Raw genomic sequence first — 15,036 nt, 5'->3', positions numbered from 1 at the left:
GTCCGAGATAGAAGGCCCTTCGTCTAGGCTTCAATGAGCCGCTCCCGAAAGGTTGGTGGACGAGGGGCAAGAGAACTCCTCGGTACATATTACCACACAATGTGTTGTCTATGTTTGAGTAATCATGATGAATCCGCTGGAAAAGACTAGTTTCCTGAATCAACATTTATGCCAACCGGTTTTCGTTTATTTGATGAGAGTGTGATAAAACAATACACTCGGGCATTTGCGGTGCCACAAATCCCACGCTATGTTGCCTGTAGGCTGTATGTACATACGAGAAGTATTCCGTACTTACCTCCCCATAAGCAAAATACTAGTAAAGCGTACAGGCAAACTCAATCCACCACCACAATACATCACAACTAACTAGATCAAAACAATTGACGTACCTGATACCCAGTATCCTAGAAAGCTGCTCAGAAATGAAGGGAGCATTGACTATGTCCTCGATGTTTGCCTGTACCTCAATATTCTCACTGCCCCATCGGTCCAGTCCCACCCTGTGCCCCAATTTTTATCCCAAGACCCCCAACCGAACCGTACCGTCCCCTCTCTTTCCTTCGTTTCTGCACAAACCAACCCCTCTGTCACGCTGTTGCTACCCTTCTTGACTTACACCGTGAGGACACGGTATCAGTCATCCGTAACCGACCTGCCAGATCTACAAAGAGAAAACAATGCCTTGGTTCGGACGCGAGATCGAACAGCTGCAAGCGGCTACTGAGGAAGAGGGATCACATGAGCCGTCCATGTCACGGTCCGCGTCCGAGGAGGGGGTTGATGATGGTGAAAATGGTGCATCTGAGATGAGCCATGATGGTGGCGATGATGATGAGGACCGCCGGGCAGTGGAAACGCGCTTGCGTAAGAGAAGGAGGGTCACGGAGGGTGAGGGGGCGGATGGGGTTGTCCGGAATGGGAGTGTGTCTCAGGAACAACAACAACAACAACAACAACAACAACAACAACAACAACAACAACAACTGAGTGTGAACGGGAATGGCGAGGTTCAGGCGCAGGAACCGAGTGGCAGCAGCGTTCCGTTCTTCAAGGCTGGCTTGCCGGAACCGGACGATAAGACGGAGAATGACTGCTTTTTCGAGGGTTGTGTGACGAGAGCGGGGGGTAACCAGTATTTCATGTGAGTATCGGCTGAGCTGGGTGGGAGGATAATGGTCAGGACGCTGATGCCGTGCTAGGAAACACCTTATGGATAAGCATGGCCTCATCAAAGGCGATCAAGGCAGACCAGAAGGCGGCAGGCGCAAAGCGCCCAAGTACCTGACGCTCTGCCTGACCGACTGGCCTTGGATATACGGTTCCAGCTCCTCTTGCGGCGCCTGTGGTGACATCAGCGGCCTGACGGCAGTCCTTGGCGAGCGTGAGCACGAAGGCCCCGCCATCTGCTCCTTCTGCTGGAGTTATTTTGTCACTCGCCGCGACCTGGTCACGCACATCAGCGAGGGTCCTTGCAAGAGCAACGAGATGTTTACCCGCAAACTCGCCCTCATCCGACACATGTACACCGAAAGTCTGCGCAAGCCAGGAGCCGAAGAGATCTCGCGCGCTGCAGAAGATCAGCGACAGGCGCACGCCGAGGCCGAAAGGTTGGCCAGGGCTGAGAGGTGGCAGATTGAGCACCAACTGCAGCTGCAAGCTCAGGATCATCTCCGGCAGCTACAAGCGCAGCAGGCTGCGCGACAAGCCCAGCAAGCCCAACAACAACCAACTGCCCCGGCAGCAGAGACATCCCAAACCACAGCTACTCCCGCCCACGTCCACACTCAGCCTTCTCCTCCGCCGCCATCAAACCAATTCACCAGCCAAGAGTTCGCTCCAGCTCAGCCCCCAGCAGCTTCCATGGGCGGCGGCACATCATTCGCCCCCGACCCTTCTCCAAGCGCGGCCGGCCTGACGCACGCGCCGGTGGACTACGCCGTGCCCTCGGCTACGGCAGAATCACTGGCGCGAAGCATCGAGCGGATGACCAGCATAATCAGCGACCTCACGGCGACAAACTCCCAGCTCATGCAGGATATGAGGGTGCGGGATCAGAAGATATCCCAGCACGACCTGCAGATCAAGGCGAGAGAGGAGCGAATAGTGGCTCTCGCCTGCGAGAACAAGAGGTTGGCTGGTGAGGTTGCGAGGTTGAAGAAGGAGAAGGAGAGGGAGGTGGACGGTGTTTCAGGAGCTTAGATGCGGAGAGAAGGAGGGTGGGAGGTCAGTCGTGGCAAGGCAGTGAATACGTGGTTTGCGGGAAACACAGTGAATGGGTAACCATTGCGATGACTCTTACAGGGAAGAGAAGCGTCGAGCCTTGGGGTTCGAGTTGGTAGAGATTTCCTTAAACAACAGCTTGATACCCATATTTCTGATTGCATTTCGGACTAAGATAACTCGAATATACCTACCTGATTAGCACTGCGTGCTGCCTACGATGTGGTGTGAGTGCAAGTTAGGTACTTACTGGGGTGTGGTAATTCAAGTCGTTGCTTCGGCATCTTTGATGTGCAGAGATGAATGCGAATAAGGCACAATTGAATGGAATGCACGCTTTACTGGTGAGAAACGCACCACTTATATGGAATACATCGGGAACACTGGGCGCTTTTGGAAAGACTGGTAGAGACTGTCATGAAGAATGTAAGATAACGTGTATGTTACAGTCGTGAAATCTACTGTGTAACGCTGGGCAAATCTTACGTTATGCACAATATAATACAGTAACTTTTACTACGGATAGTAATCTGGTTTCTCTTTGAACACGCTATCCGGGAAAGATACCTCACGCTAGCTCAACACCAGCGTCATTTCGTCTTTCATCCTCGGTGGGAGCTCGAATTCAGGAGCATTATGCGGTAACCGCCTCTGTATTTTGGGTTCGCTGCGTGTCACTGCCAATGACGGATGTGTTCGGAGCCTGAGGCCGTTCATGACACATTTATTGCTGCTTTGCGTCTCGAATACAGTGGCCGATGTGGATTTGTCCGATGTGGCGCAAACAAACAAACATCAGCTTGTGCTTGGTTCACTGACGCCTGGGTTTGCTTGGATGAATCGCCACCGGTGATCTTTTGTCAACACACCCCGATATAGCTCAGCTACTGCATCCTCGCGGCGTCAACTCTGCTTCCAGCCGCGCATAATGGGACGCGGTACCACAGCTAGATGCGCCCCGACGGTCTACCGTTCCGACATTTTCTTGGCACTATCAGCCTCGGGTTAGTATTTCACAACTCCACAGAAAAGCACGCCTGATCTAGTTCTGGTTACCTTCAAGCTCCATTCGCAACGAAGATGGCTGCCGGTGGCCATCCCACGACTGGTCCCCTCGAGGACCGACTGCGCAATCTCATCCTGTCCAACTCCGAGAAGCCCGCTTCCTCGCAGACACAGGACGGAAGGCCTCAGTCTCCTTGGCAACAACAACCTGCCCCCACACAAGCCACACAAGCTGGAGAGGAGAATGCGCCGAGACCATCCTCGCCGCGGAGCAATGTGGGAGGCACAACCTCGTCGAAGGCGTCGCGGAAGCGACCAAATCAAGCACAGCGGCGCCAGATGTCAGCCCAACTGTCTATCCCTATCGACCCTCGTCCACAGTTCCATCAGCCCCAGCGGTCATACCCAAACCGCCCAGGTTATCCGGACCAACAGCACGATGGGAGCGTCCGCCACGGACCTCGGGAGTCGCGCTCGGCGACGTTTCGCCCGCCCAGCCGGGGGAACACGGTACCGAGTGCGCCTCTGACAGCCTTGCCATTTCCTTCCCGGCCGCGGCACCAGCCTTCCCTTTCCTATCACGGACCCATGTCGACGCCCAATCCCTATGGCTGGACGCAACCTCCCTTGTACTATGGGCACCCGGTGCTGCCTTACCAGATGCCAGGCATGCCTCCTGTGCCGCAGTTGCCCAACGACGCTCCGTCACCAAGGCAGTCGGGACACGGCGGCCCTCGTCTCGACAGTCCGAGGGGTCCGCCTGGTTTGAGCCCAGACGAGCTGAAAGCGCAAGCCGACTTGCTCGAGGGCCTCTGTAATACCGTCGTTGCTAGCGCCGAGATCGAGACCGCTGAGATCATGGAGAAGGAAAACTTTCGGGTCGCGATCGAAAAGGTTGCGAGAGCCGTCATTGTCGCCTACGAGAGAGGCCAAAACGGCGTTCACGATTTCCCTCCCGAGAGTGTGCAGCTCAAATGCTTCGGGAGCCTCGCGTCAGGCTTCGCAACCAAAGCATCTGACATGGACCTCGGCCTTGTATCCCCGCTGTCGCGCGTCCAGCCCGATGCCCCCGACTCTCCGATCCCGAGACTCGTGGAGAAGGCCTTCCTCGATATGGGACTTGGCGCCAGACTGCTCACACAGACACGCGTCCCCATCATCAAGGTGTGCGAGACGCCTCCCGAGGACCTTCGCCAGGGGCTGCTGGCGGAGAGGGCGAAGTGGGAGAGGGGCGGCCCGGCGGAGGAAGGAGACATCGGCCCCGACCCCGATCCCGCGGAAGACGAGGTCCACGAGGGCCCGGAACCACTGTCTCCGGGAGACGAGTTTACACCCGCAACCGCACCCTTGGCCGCCGCACCCCGAGGCGAGACCCCGTCGCGCGGGGAAACTCTGCCGAGGTTGCGGCAGGGCGAGACAAGCAGCCTTTCTACATACTACGGAACTACAAAACGCCTTCTCCGCAAGCTAGGCGGCCGCGACATGACCCACGCAAACCTCGCCGAGTTCAAGACCGAAGATGTCAAGCTCCTGAGTGAGGTTTGTCTGGCGTTTGTCGAGGGTCTGGCCGACAGCAAGCTGCGAGAGCAGTTATTGAGGTACCGCTCCCTCAACCGGTACGACCTCACCTCCCGGCCCACTCCCCGCACGCTGCTGGGCGTCTTCGCGCAAGTGGAGGGCGAACAGCTGGCCTTAGCGTGGGAATGCCGCCCTGTCCAGGAGAAGGACACGGCACGTGAGGCAGTTGCGCAGCACGCGGTGAGCGCGTGGAGGGAACTTCAAAACATGACTGATTATGGTCGGGATCCGCTCGCCTACCAGAAGGAGCTGCAGATGGGCGTAGAGCATCTGAAGAAGATACCGTCCATCCAGCTCCTGCTGCTTTCGCAGGCCCCCAGCGAGACCGCGGCAAACTATTGCGCCAGAGCCTTGAGGCTGCTGTACGATCTTGGCGGCCACGAAAGCCGTGACCGGGCCGATGCCGTACTGCCCACTCTGATCAAGCAGTATATTGGAGGCATCTCAAACCGCAGCATTCGGGAGCAAGTGGAGGCCTTCCAGGAATCTTACGGCGTCACTAACTTGCGGGCGATTGGCCGCCGGCATAAGAGCTTGCAGCTTGCCCACAAGTACGAGACGTGCCTCGACAAGGGGGTTTACCAGGACGAAGCCGCGAGCAGCGTTCGTCGTTATATTGGACTACTGCGAGCTCCAATAACGAAGCCACCCTCACCAAATTATCCTCACGGCCTGATCCCGCTACCCGCAGGCTCAGAATCCCTCCTCTCAGAGATACGCGTGCTCGGCGATCCATCGTGGGCGGCGCCGAACCAGCCACGGGATCGGTACAACAGCGCCCTGGAGTTTCCCAAATCTGGCGTGGGCGTGCAATGCGACATCAACTTCTCAGCGCACCTCGCTTTACAAAACACTCTTCTGCTGCGGTGCTACTCACACTGCGACCCGCGCGTCAGGCCGCTCGTCCTCTTCGTCAAGCACTGGGCCAAGGTTCGCGGCATTAACTCGCCCTATCGCGGAACGCTCGGCAGCTACGGCTACTCCCTCATGATGCTGCACTACCTCGTCAATATTGCGCAGCCTTTCGTGTGCCCCAACCTGCAACAACTCGCCCGCCCGCCGGACCCAAATCTCAGTCCGCAGCAGGTGGAGGAAACAGTCATGTGCAAGGGCCGCAACATTCAGTTTTGGCGCGACGAGGCCGAGATCATGCGCCTCGCCCGGGAGAATGCCCTCACCCAGAACCGCGAGTCCATCGGCGAGCTCCTGCGCGGCTTCTTCGAATACTACGCCAGGGGCGGGCAGCAGATGAGCATGCTTCCCCGCCGCAGCTTCGACTGGGGCCGTGACGTCCTGAGTCTGCGCACTCACGGCGGCCTGCTGACCAAACAGGAGAAGGGTTGGACGGGCGCAAAGACGGTCGTGGAGGTCAAACCATCCACTGCCCCGACCCCCTCACCCAGCAACAACGGCAACCCATCTTCGTCAACGACGGGCGAATCCAACCCCTCGGCCCCGCCACAACCAAGCCAACAATCCCAGCAGAAGAACCTCGAAGTCAAAGAAGTCCGCTACCGCTACCTCTTTGCCATCGAGGACCCCTTCGAACTAGACCACAACGTTGCGCGCACCGTGACGCACGCCGGGATTGTGAGCATCCGCGACGAGTTCCGTCGCGCGTGGCGTATCATCAAGAATGCTGGGCGCAGCCAGGATCAACAGACTCAGACTCAAGGTGGTGGTGGTGCCTGGAGGCAAGAGGATCTGCTGGAGGATGCGGCGCATGCCGAGCGGGAAAGGGAGAGGGAGGAGTTCACAAAGCTGCTGGAGGAGTTGCATGGGGTGAAGTTTGAGAGTGGTGAAGGGGGAAACTGGGTACGGACGAATGGTGGCGGGGCATCTGGGTAAGGAATTTGAAGGTTGGGTCCGTTGATTTTTGGTTCGGAGTGTTTGTGTAAGTGATTGAACTGTGGGATGATACCTCGGGTTATTATGGTGTGTGTATCGGGGGCGTGGGAGGGTCGGTTTGCGTGTGGTTGATCTGTTGCATATTGTAAGGAAACGTCGGTACAGAACAAAATAGGCGAGGTGAGAGACCACCATGTATGATGGATCTCTTGCTGAGAAATGGATGGCGATTTGGTTTGGTCACGTATTGTATATATTCTAGCAAGAGATGCGGAACATCTTGCTGCCACTGCGATGGTCACGTAACGATACACACAGTCCTCCGTAATTATGCTGAGGTCTTTTCCAAATCCGGACGTACTATGCACAGGTCCTTCAAGATGTGCTGCCTTGAGACAGAGAGGTCATCATCAGAAACTGGAGGGTTTCAGAAAGACACTTGACTCACTGGTCCAGGGAAATGCCCTTTATTTAGCATAGATAGCATGCAGATAGACAAGCCGAGTAGCCGGTTTGTTGCAGGATATCTCCAGAAGATATCCTCAGTACACATTGGGTACTAGACAATTTCCGCTGTTCACATCCGTACTAGTTGGTAATGTTGCGCTTGGGGTTGGTGGGTCTTTGTTGTTTCTGCTTGCCAGGCGATGAGTGGATTCTCCACGTTCGCCGTCAAACCGGTCTTTTAAAGCATTCTTCCACTGCACTCCATTCAATCTTCTACCATCGTCCACCACTATCACTATCCGCATTCCGCTCGGAAACCACGCGGTTTTCGACCAAATGAGCACGAATTTCGCGTCACACGAAATCTGCCTTTGACGACTTGGTTTCGAGGACGGCGCACTGCATTTGGACACGCGGCTCGATGACGTGCGCTACTTGAGCTCAGCCTTTTGCCCCGAGGCCATCGCCGGTCGGAATCATTCGACCGTCGTCACCCCACTATTGCCTCGATTGAACCACCGCCTGCCATGAGCGGCCCTCCTCCCGGCGCTGGCAACGGCCCCCGGCTCCCTCCTCCGGGGACCGTCATACAGCGCAAGCCCACCACCGCCAACCCCTTTGCGGCCAGAAAAAGGCCGAAGCCACCAGCGCAAAATGCGAGGCCACCGAGGCCGGTAGAGAAGGACGTGGGAAAAGAGCCCGAGCCTCTGCTCGATGACCCAACCGATCCTGGGATGAAGCAGCTGAAAGAACAGCGGCTCAAGAACGGAGGCTGGAGCGAGGCTCCCCCGGACAAGTACCAAGACTTTCCCCTAGTCATGACTAAGCGGTCCATGCTGGAGGGCTTGCGCCATCACATTATGCGGTTAAATAAGGGAACAGCAGAGCCCGGCCGGGCGAAAGGAGATGCGATTGTGGACGTTACCAACCAGGATCAGTTCCCGCGGCCCGTCACTCTACTGCGTCGTGACCCCAGACTTCCGCCGGCTCACCGCATGGTGGAAAAGCAGCCCGAGTCGATTCCGACCGACCCTGCAGAAGCCGCTGAGTTTGAGCGTGTTCGCCAGCTCAAGGCGGAAAAGGAGGCGCAGCGCGCCCTGGATCAGGCGCAGATTGCTCCCGTTATCCGGGGAAACGAGCCGAAGGCGAAGCAGAACCAAAAGAAGGAGAAGCCCGCCGCCTTCTACGGAAGAAACACGGATGCGCATAAAAAGGAGTCCAAGATCCACTATGAGGAGACGTGGCCGTGGCATCTCGAGGACGCTGAGGGCAAGGCGGGCGTGTGGGTTGGGCAGTATATTGCCAGTCTGTCGGACCTGAACGTGGCACTCGTCATAGACGGGGCGCGCTTCCGCATGATCCCGCTGGAGCGGTATTACAAGTTCGATGAGAAGCCCAAGTTCGATACGCTCTCCCTGGACGACGCCGAGAAGATGATGTACGAGGTCAAGGAGATCAAGCGTTGGGTCATGAAGCAGAAGGATCAAGAACTGCTGGAGAGGGAGAAGAACGAGACGCGGCAGTTCTTGCGCGGGCCCACCCGTGTGAAGACGGAGAGTGCCACATCGCGCTTGGCGAGGAGGACCGAGAAGCAGGATGACTTCGAGCTTGACATGTCGGGCGACGAGTTTCAAGATGACGACGAGAACCCCGGCTTCGACGCTGATGACGAAGAGGTCAAGGAGGCCAAGGACCGCATCCGCAGGGAGCAGGTGGCGGCCAATACGTTCGGCGAGGCCGAAGAGGACAAGGTTGAGAAGCAGGAGCGGGAGGAGCAGCTAGAGAAGCTCAGGCATAAGATGATGGGCAAACAGGTAGTCAAGACGCTCAAGAAATTTGAACAGGGATTGGACTATGACGACCTGGAATCCGGCGACGAAAACAACCCGTTCACCGACGATTCGGTAGGTGGCACCGGGGGCATAGCGCTTGCTCGTGTTTCTTGCTAACACAATGCTAGGATACCGACGAGGAGTCGCAGGATCGTGACCAAGAGGATAAGGAGGATGAGGAGGGCAGGGAGGGCAAGAAGGCCGACCAGAAAGGCCAAGGTGCCTCGGGGGCGAATACCAAGGGTAACACGACCCCCTCTGGAAGGCAAAGAGTGGCCGACGTGGCCAAAAAGGGCAAGTTGAAGCGGGTCGGGTCACCGAACATGTCCGAATCGAGCGAGAATGAGGCCGCCCGCAAGAAGCTCAAGACCGGAAAAGGATCCGTGGTCCCCAGCCGTGGGGTGACTCCCATTCCCGGGCGGCCGAAACCGGTGGGCGCTGCTATGAGCGATGGCGAAGCTACGGGCGGCGAAGCGTCCGACGGAGGCGCGAGGATGATGAAAAAGCCCATGGTGAAACTTGGGATCCGCGCCGGCACTACGCCATCGGGTTCGCGCGCGGGCAGCCCTGCTCCGGCCGGTAAGTCGATGTCTACACACGACACAACCCCCGTTCCGCGCATTGTGCTGATTCGAGTGTCCGTAGCCAACCAAGCTCCCCAGGCCCCCGGCACCGCAACACCCAGCGGTTCGCCGCCGCCGGGCCAGGCCCCGGATAGAATACAGCCTTGGGAAATCGCCGAGGCTCTGGCTCCGTACGCGAAGGAGGGCATCAGCCTTGGCGCCCTGCTGCGCAAGTTCCAAAGGAGGATGAATGGGCCTGGAAACATCACCAAGACTGAGTGGATTCAGATGGTCAAGGCCAACGCCGTCTACGGCCCGGATAAGCTTCTCCGACCTAAACCCGGCGGTGCATCACCTGGCGGTGCATCACCACAAGCCTGAGCAGCATAGGATAGGCTACGCTCCAAGGGCAGCAGTCCCTATCTCCTCTCCGTGTTATAAGACTCACACGACTGGGGCTCTTGAAAAAAATCTCGAATAATAAAAACGCGGAGGACAGAACGGTTTCCGGTGCTAATAAAGACGTGGTGCATATCGAGATTGGTCGACGGCGTTGGGTTGCTTGGGGAATTCCACCGGAGAGTTTAGCTGCGAAGTCAAGAGAAGCGCACGCTTACATGCTGTGGAATTATTATGTCGTGCAAGTTCAGAGAATCAGCGGGTAGATCATGTAGGCCCGCAATGCTTTTCGGTTGGACAATTGCGTCCTGCGTGGTTGATGGGTTCTTATCCCCAACAACAGATTGCAACAATCTGCCTGTTGGCTGTAAATGGACCGAGCAAGCACCCCGCCGGTAGTCCAAACACTCTCTACTCATCCATCTGCCATGCATAATCCAGCCCTTTATTCATCTCTCGTCGGTTCAACGCTTTGAACCTTTCCGCTTCAAAGCCGTTCCCCCGATCAACCCCGTCCCACCGATAGCCGGGCCGTATCCCATACCGATTCGGCGGCGCAGGCCCCGTATACACCGGTCTCTTCCCCGCCCGCTTCTTCTTCCCTTTCCCCCCACCACCGCCATCACCATCGTTTGCCCCCAAGAACGGAGCCATAGGGTCGTTCCACCGATCTCGCCTCTTCAGTTCCTCGTTCAACTCGGCATCATCCTTCCCCCTCGCAAGCGGTATAAGCGCCGCCTCCTCCAGCCGCTCCCGCCTCTCCTTCGCCTGCGCCGCCTGGACTTCCCCGCGCAAAAGCTCCTGCTTCTCGCGCGCCGCCCGCTCCGCCTCCTGCTGCTGCCGACGCATCTCAGCCCGCCGCAGCGACGCGTCCACTCTCCGCCCCGTCGCGTCGCGTAGGATCACTTCTTCCTGTTCCTGCTGCTGCTGGTTGGCTCGCTTGAGTGCAGCCAGTTCCTCGGCTTCGAGCTGCTGCCGGCGTCTGAGCTGTGCGCTGAGGGCCGCGGCGGACTGCAGGCCTGCTTGCGCGCCGTTGGACATGAGAGGGATGTCGGCTTCGGCTTCGGCTTCCTCGGCCGCTGCTGCGGCAGTGCGTTCAGCGGCGACGGAGGCTATGATGGCGTCTGCCGCTGCTGCGGAGGCGGCATCTTCTTTGGATGATGGTGAGCGGGCGTTGGTGGAAGTGCTGCCGGCGATGGTCTTCCAGCCGGATTTCTTGGCGCGACGGAACTCGGTTGTTGTTCCCGCGATTGTCATGGGGATGTCGTCGTCTTCCGCCTCGGCATTCTTGTGGCGGCTGGCGTCCCAGCCTGTTTCGTCGTCATCGGCTATTATGAGCCCCGAGCTGGCAGCCGTCTGCTTGCGTTTGCGCTTCTTGGACGAGCTCGGTTTTGTCTCGGCGGTGAGGTAGTGCGCTGCCAGGTAGGCTGCTTTATCTGACGGCATGGTGGGCTGGCGTGGTGCGTGTACTGTGCACCTACGTGTAGGAGGGTGTGTGGGCCGTGTTTGGCGGGATTCCGTAAATCGGGAGGGTCGAGTTTGGTCGCCGGCGCTATGGCGTTGCCATCAAGGTGTCGTGACTGGACGCTGCTGGAATTTTGGCGCGTTGTAACTTGTTGGAGCCTGAGGCGCGCGGAACGTTCCGAGGCACATGACATCACTGATAAGGGCCGATAAGGGACTGAGAGCCAACCTGTGCATCGCATCATACAGAGTACGGATCCGTATTGTACCTGAGCTTCTACAGTACCCGACTCGAACCATGACCACGGTTGGCTTTGGGAACCTTACGGGCCGACTACCTCCCATGTCTGTGTCCAAAGATGTGAAAGAGGTGAAGCACCTCGGTCTTCCCGGGTCTCAACCATACGGATAAGGTATAGTGCTCCTGGCCATGACCCTTCTTACTTGGCTCTACAGAGCATTGAAAGCGTGGGATGCTTCACCTTAGGTACCTGGTCTACGATCGCTTATCAGTTGATTTGTTGCTGGAACCGTCAGGCCAGACGGAAGCGGAAGGCATTTGCCAGCAGTCCTCTGCTTCCAACGAATCAATCCTATCAATCCCACGATCGGCATAACCCTCCCGGATTCGCCCAGCCGAAAGAAATCCTGTCTTCGTGGCGATGCACCACAAACGTTGGTGAAACCTACTTAAGGTACCTTAGCACGCCCTGGGCAATAATTGATACATGAAACCCGTTTGTACGGACCTACACAATGTTAGGCCATTCGTCATAATCGGACTTTCCTTCTACAAGATTAAGTTCCTATTACAGTTCCATCTATGCACTAGAACGGCAGATAAGTTCTTGAATTGCATGCATTTTGACCTGGTGGTGATGAATTAGTGTGGTGATGCATTGATTTCCTGTGTCAATTATTGCAGCCAGGACGTGCTTAGGTAGTATGGCCTAGGTATCCGTACAGTGCATTACAGCGTGTTTGTGTAAAGATACAGACAGGAACGTGTGGTTCTGCTTCTGCAGCTCTTCAATGCCCCACGTTCCGCTGCATGCAATCAACTGCACACTGCAGCCTCTGTCGTTGACCACCCTTCCAGGTTCATTACAAGATGGCTAAGTATGCGCTTCGCCAATTGCAGCCCGCAACTCCTGCATGCTACTCATCGAAGCGCCAAGGTGCTCAGAGTAGGCAGCCTTCCTAGCCGAGCCGAGACCATTAACAATCGGAGACCTTCCACGAGCGAAAACCGTAGCCATGGAGTGGACGGCTTGTGACGCGCCTCGAAGTGGTGATGGAATGGCGTCCCCGCATTCATCAATGCACAAACGGCAACACGCATGAATTGGGTGGTGGACGGTGGACCATATCCAGCGGGGTCCCTGATCGCCTTTATCGCGCTTTGTTTGTCAATCATGGCACTGAGAGTACAGAGGTCAAGGAAAGAATGCTACTACTAGGGAAAAGCAGGTACCTATGACGCCGTTATTAGAACCTATGTAGATGCAACCAAGTACATACTGCACACTCACGACAGGATTAATACGTCTTCTGCCTCAAATTGGCAAAGCGGTCAAAGAAAGCGAAAGCACCCTGCGTAATGGAAGCCTTGCTCGAGAACCTTCTTGGCTCATTCCGTCATCGCCAAACGGAACAATGAAAGGGCCAGGAAAGGCAGCGGCCAGGGCATCGCCTGGTCTGACTCGTCTGAGGCCAAGAATAGGCAGGGTCACCCGCCTCGCCCTCGCCGCTTCCCATTCACTGCCATTATCACGGTCTTGGTAAAGGGCGCCAGCTGCTCTCCTTGTTGGTCATCTGCCGGACTGTCGTCACTTGTAGAGACCCACATTGTTGGAGATGCGCCACCACCCCTGCAATCAGCTGCCATCCAGGTACCTCAAGGCTCAGGGTCCGATAAGACCCGAGATAGGTCATATAAGCTCTGTCCGCCGTCTATTCTCTTCTCTCAAGATCCCCTCCTGTAATTCCAGAGTAAAGCTCAAACAATTTGTACCAATTATATCTAGTTAAAGAAGGAGCCTTTTGTTCCTTTGTCTCTTACTTCGCCGCCGACTGCTGGGACCCTGGCAGCTCCGCGATTCCGTCATCTCGGCGTCCCTTATCGTTATCCGTTCAGGACGGCTCATCTTGGCCCCCTGACACACCCGCCCGGTCATCTGAGTCACCGGCCGACGTTCAAAGAGGCCAACCAGGATAGCTTTTGTTTTAAACGACGCCTGAGTTCCAGGTTGTTTGTTTGGAGTCAGGCCCCAGCGCTTTCCTCTCGACCTTGATACCGGACTGGAGCAGAAACTGGTCCCGGCTACTGTCACTTACACCCGTCTGTCACCCTCGGCATCTCCTTGAAGGGCTTTGGAAGCATCCGAGAACCTCTTCGCTCTTCTGCTACCTTCTCCGTTGAAAGGCTTGCTCTTTAAAGAGACCCAGGATTCTATCCGCCGAATTGAGCAGCCCGGCGATCTCTTCCCCAACCAGCTCCACCGGAAAACCGCCGTCTACCGTTGCCCCTGGCAGCTTCACCCACACCGCCCATTGCGTCCCCATTGCTTTTAAGGGGACTAAAGCGGAAATTCTCATCCCATTTGAGCCTCACAGCTTCCCATCCCATCATAATGGCCGCTTCAGTCGAGACATCCCAATACGAGCGCGACCTCCGGTCCGCCCGGAAGGAATGGAAGCGCACCAAAGACTCTGCCGTCAAGTGGTCCCGAGGGACCCGCCATCTCGCGGGGATCCGGTACAATCTCCAAGGTGACCTCGTCGACGGCGTTACCGCACCAGTTTGCCAGCTATCCAAGTTCAGGCCAGAGAAGAAGTTCAGCGAGAGGTAAGAACGAATCCGCAACCACTCAGGAGTCCCGAGTTTCTTTTCGGCAGCTGACATTTCATCTCCCGCCGAAAAGCCACCATCTCCCAAAACACACTCCCAACCTCGTGAAAATGCGCTCCCTACACCACACACCCCTCTCACGCAAGGCGGCCAAGCTACATGCCCTTTCCGAGATCCAAGCCGGAGACCACGGTGACGCCTCGCCAGCCTCATCTCCCAGCCTGTCCCGTACCCTCTCGGCCTCGGCAGCGGCAGATGCGGGCGTGCTGTACAGCTTTGACCGCACCGACTCCCCTGGCGTACCACTCACCCTGGAGGTGTTTGTCAAGAAGACCACGTGGCGGGAGACCGAGAAGCTCGTGGAGAGGGAGTATGAGGTGCTGGATGGGAACGGCGAGGCGTTGAGAGGCCGTAGGGCCAGGGCGTTGCTGAGAAGAGGCGGGACAACCGGGGAAGGCGGGAAGGAGCCCGGTGGGGACGAGGAGCAAGGCCTGGAGGATGATGGGTTTGAGCTGGTTTGAAGCCATCCCGATCTTCTCACCTGCGCCACAACATTCTTTTCTCCTTCGACCTCGGCTCCTGTTTGTTCGCTTCGTTTCTCCTCTCCTTCGGATCCTAGAAGCATATTAGTACTGTTACTATATCCTTATCTTTTGATCGGGTAGGCTACGGAAGCCTCTAGATTTGGGCAGAACGGGAACGGCTCCACAGCACGGAGGTCGCTGACCTTGTTTGTCCCCTCCAAATACTTCGTCGCACTGGCATGAGTTAGGGAAGCATATTGTGTCTTTGGACACGATCGGGTACTCGGCGTCAGGACTCGACT

The 15,036-nt window shown here is 56.8% G+C and overlaps 5 protein-coding genes across 5 annotated transcripts; 4 read left to right on the top strand and 1 right to left on the bottom strand.

Annotated features, from left to right (window-relative positions):
- The first annotated feature begins 390 nt into the window (after positions 1 to 390).
- B0T15DRAFT_527942 (uncharacterized protein) lies at positions 391 to 2,580 on the top strand. The gene is made up of 4 exons (XM_062869002.1): positions 391 to 1,144; positions 1,203 to 2,117; positions 2,303 to 2,413; positions 2,474 to 2,580. Exons 1-3 carry the CDS (start codon positions 681 to 683, stop codon positions 2,340 to 2,342), a joined length of 1,419 nt encoding a protein of 472 aa, XP_062722457.1. The 5' UTR covers positions 391 to 680; the 3' UTR covers positions 2,343 to 2,413; positions 2,474 to 2,580.
- A 536-nt stretch (positions 2,581 to 3,116) lies between these two features.
- On the top strand, positions 3,117 to 6,752 carry B0T15DRAFT_149681 (uncharacterized protein). Its single transcript, XM_062861976.1, has one exon. The coding sequence runs from the start codon at positions 3,304 to 3,306 to the stop codon at positions 6,652 to 6,654; it is 3,351 nt and encodes a 1,116-aa protein (XP_062722456.1). The 5' UTR covers positions 3,117 to 3,303; the 3' UTR covers positions 6,655 to 6,752.
- A 765-nt stretch (positions 6,753 to 7,517) lies between these two features.
- Positions 7,518 to 10,003, top strand: B0T15DRAFT_149660 (uncharacterized protein). Its single transcript, XM_062861975.1, has 3 exons — positions 7,518 to 9,005; positions 9,062 to 9,512; positions 9,579 to 10,003. The coding sequence occupies exons 1-3, from the start codon at positions 7,629 to 7,631 to the stop codon at positions 9,875 to 9,877; spliced, it is 2,127 nt and encodes a 708-aa protein (XP_062722455.1). The 5' UTR covers positions 7,518 to 7,628; the 3' UTR covers positions 9,878 to 10,003.
- A 138-nt stretch (positions 10,004 to 10,141) lies between these two features.
- Positions 10,142 to 11,443, bottom strand: B0T15DRAFT_149653 (putative pre-mRNA splicing protein). The gene has a single exon (XM_062861974.1). It carries the CDS (start codon positions 11,339 to 11,341, stop codon positions 10,307 to 10,309), a length of 1,035 nt encoding a protein of 344 aa, XP_062722454.1. The 5' UTR covers positions 11,342 to 11,443; the 3' UTR covers positions 10,142 to 10,306.
- Positions 11,444 to 13,601: 2,158 nt separating this feature from the next.
- B0T15DRAFT_149593 (uncharacterized protein) lies at positions 13,602 to 14,950 on the top strand. The gene is made up of 2 exons (XM_062861972.1): positions 13,602 to 14,207; positions 14,284 to 14,950. Exons 1-2 carry the CDS (start codon positions 13,993 to 13,995, stop codon positions 14,729 to 14,731), a joined length of 663 nt encoding a protein of 220 aa, XP_062722453.1. The 5' UTR covers positions 13,602 to 13,992; the 3' UTR covers positions 14,732 to 14,950.
- Positions 14,951 to 15,036: the final 86 nt, after the last annotated feature.

This window comes from Chaetomium strumarium, assembly GCF_033439665.1.
Source record: "Chaetomium strumarium strain CBS 333.67 chromosome Unknown B0T15scaffold_3, whole genome shotgun sequence".
In the NCBI taxonomy this organism is placed as follows: domain Eukaryota; kingdom Fungi; phylum Ascomycota; class Sordariomycetes; order Sordariales; family Chaetomiaceae; genus Chaetomium; species Chaetomium strumarium.
Note: the sequence above shows the minus strand (reverse complement) of the source record. Positions and strands in the feature narration are given on the sequence as shown.

What these genes read in the sequence shown, in the direction of transcription:
- B0T15DRAFT_527942 (XM_062869002.1), top strand. Translation starts at nt 681, where the DNA reads ATGCCTTGGTTCGGACGCGAGATCGAACAGCTGCAAGCGGCTACTGAG. An exon ending in GGGGGTAACCAGTATTTCAT is followed by an intron (nt 1,145 to 1,202) that starts GTGAGTATCGGC and finishes ATGCCGTGCTAG; the next exon opens with GAAACACCTTATGGATAAGC. An exon ending in GAGCGAATAGTGGCTCTCGC is followed by an intron (nt 2,118 to 2,302) that starts CTGCGAGAACAA and finishes GATGACTCTTAC; the next exon opens with AGGGAAGAGAAGCGTCGAGC.
- B0T15DRAFT_149681 (XM_062861976.1), top strand. Translation starts at nt 3,304, where the DNA reads ATGGCTGCCGGTGGCCATCCCACGACTGGTCCCCTCGAGGACCGACTG.
- B0T15DRAFT_149660 (XM_062861975.1), top strand. Translation starts at nt 7,629, where the DNA reads ATGAGCGGCCCTCCTCCCGGCGCTGGCAACGGCCCCCGGCTCCCTCCT. An exon ending in ACCCGTTCACCGACGATTCG is followed by an intron (nt 9,006 to 9,061) that starts GTAGGTGGCACC and finishes ACACAATGCTAG; the next exon opens with GATACCGACGAGGAGTCGCA. An exon ending in GGGCAGCCCTGCTCCGGCCG is followed by an intron (nt 9,513 to 9,578) that starts GTAAGTCGATGT and finishes GAGTGTCCGTAG; the next exon opens with CCAACCAAGCTCCCCAGGCC.
- B0T15DRAFT_149653 (XM_062861974.1), bottom strand. Translation starts at nt 11,341, where the DNA reads ATGCCGTCAGATAAAGCAGCCTACCTGGCAGCGCACTACCTCACCGCC.
- B0T15DRAFT_149593 (XM_062861972.1), top strand. Translation starts at nt 13,993, where the DNA reads ATGGCCGCTTCAGTCGAGACATCCCAATACGAGCGCGACCTCCGGTCC. An exon ending in GAGAAGAAGTTCAGCGAGAG is followed by an intron (nt 14,208 to 14,283) that starts GTAAGAACGAAT and finishes CCCGCCGAAAAG; the next exon opens with CCACCATCTCCCAAAACACA.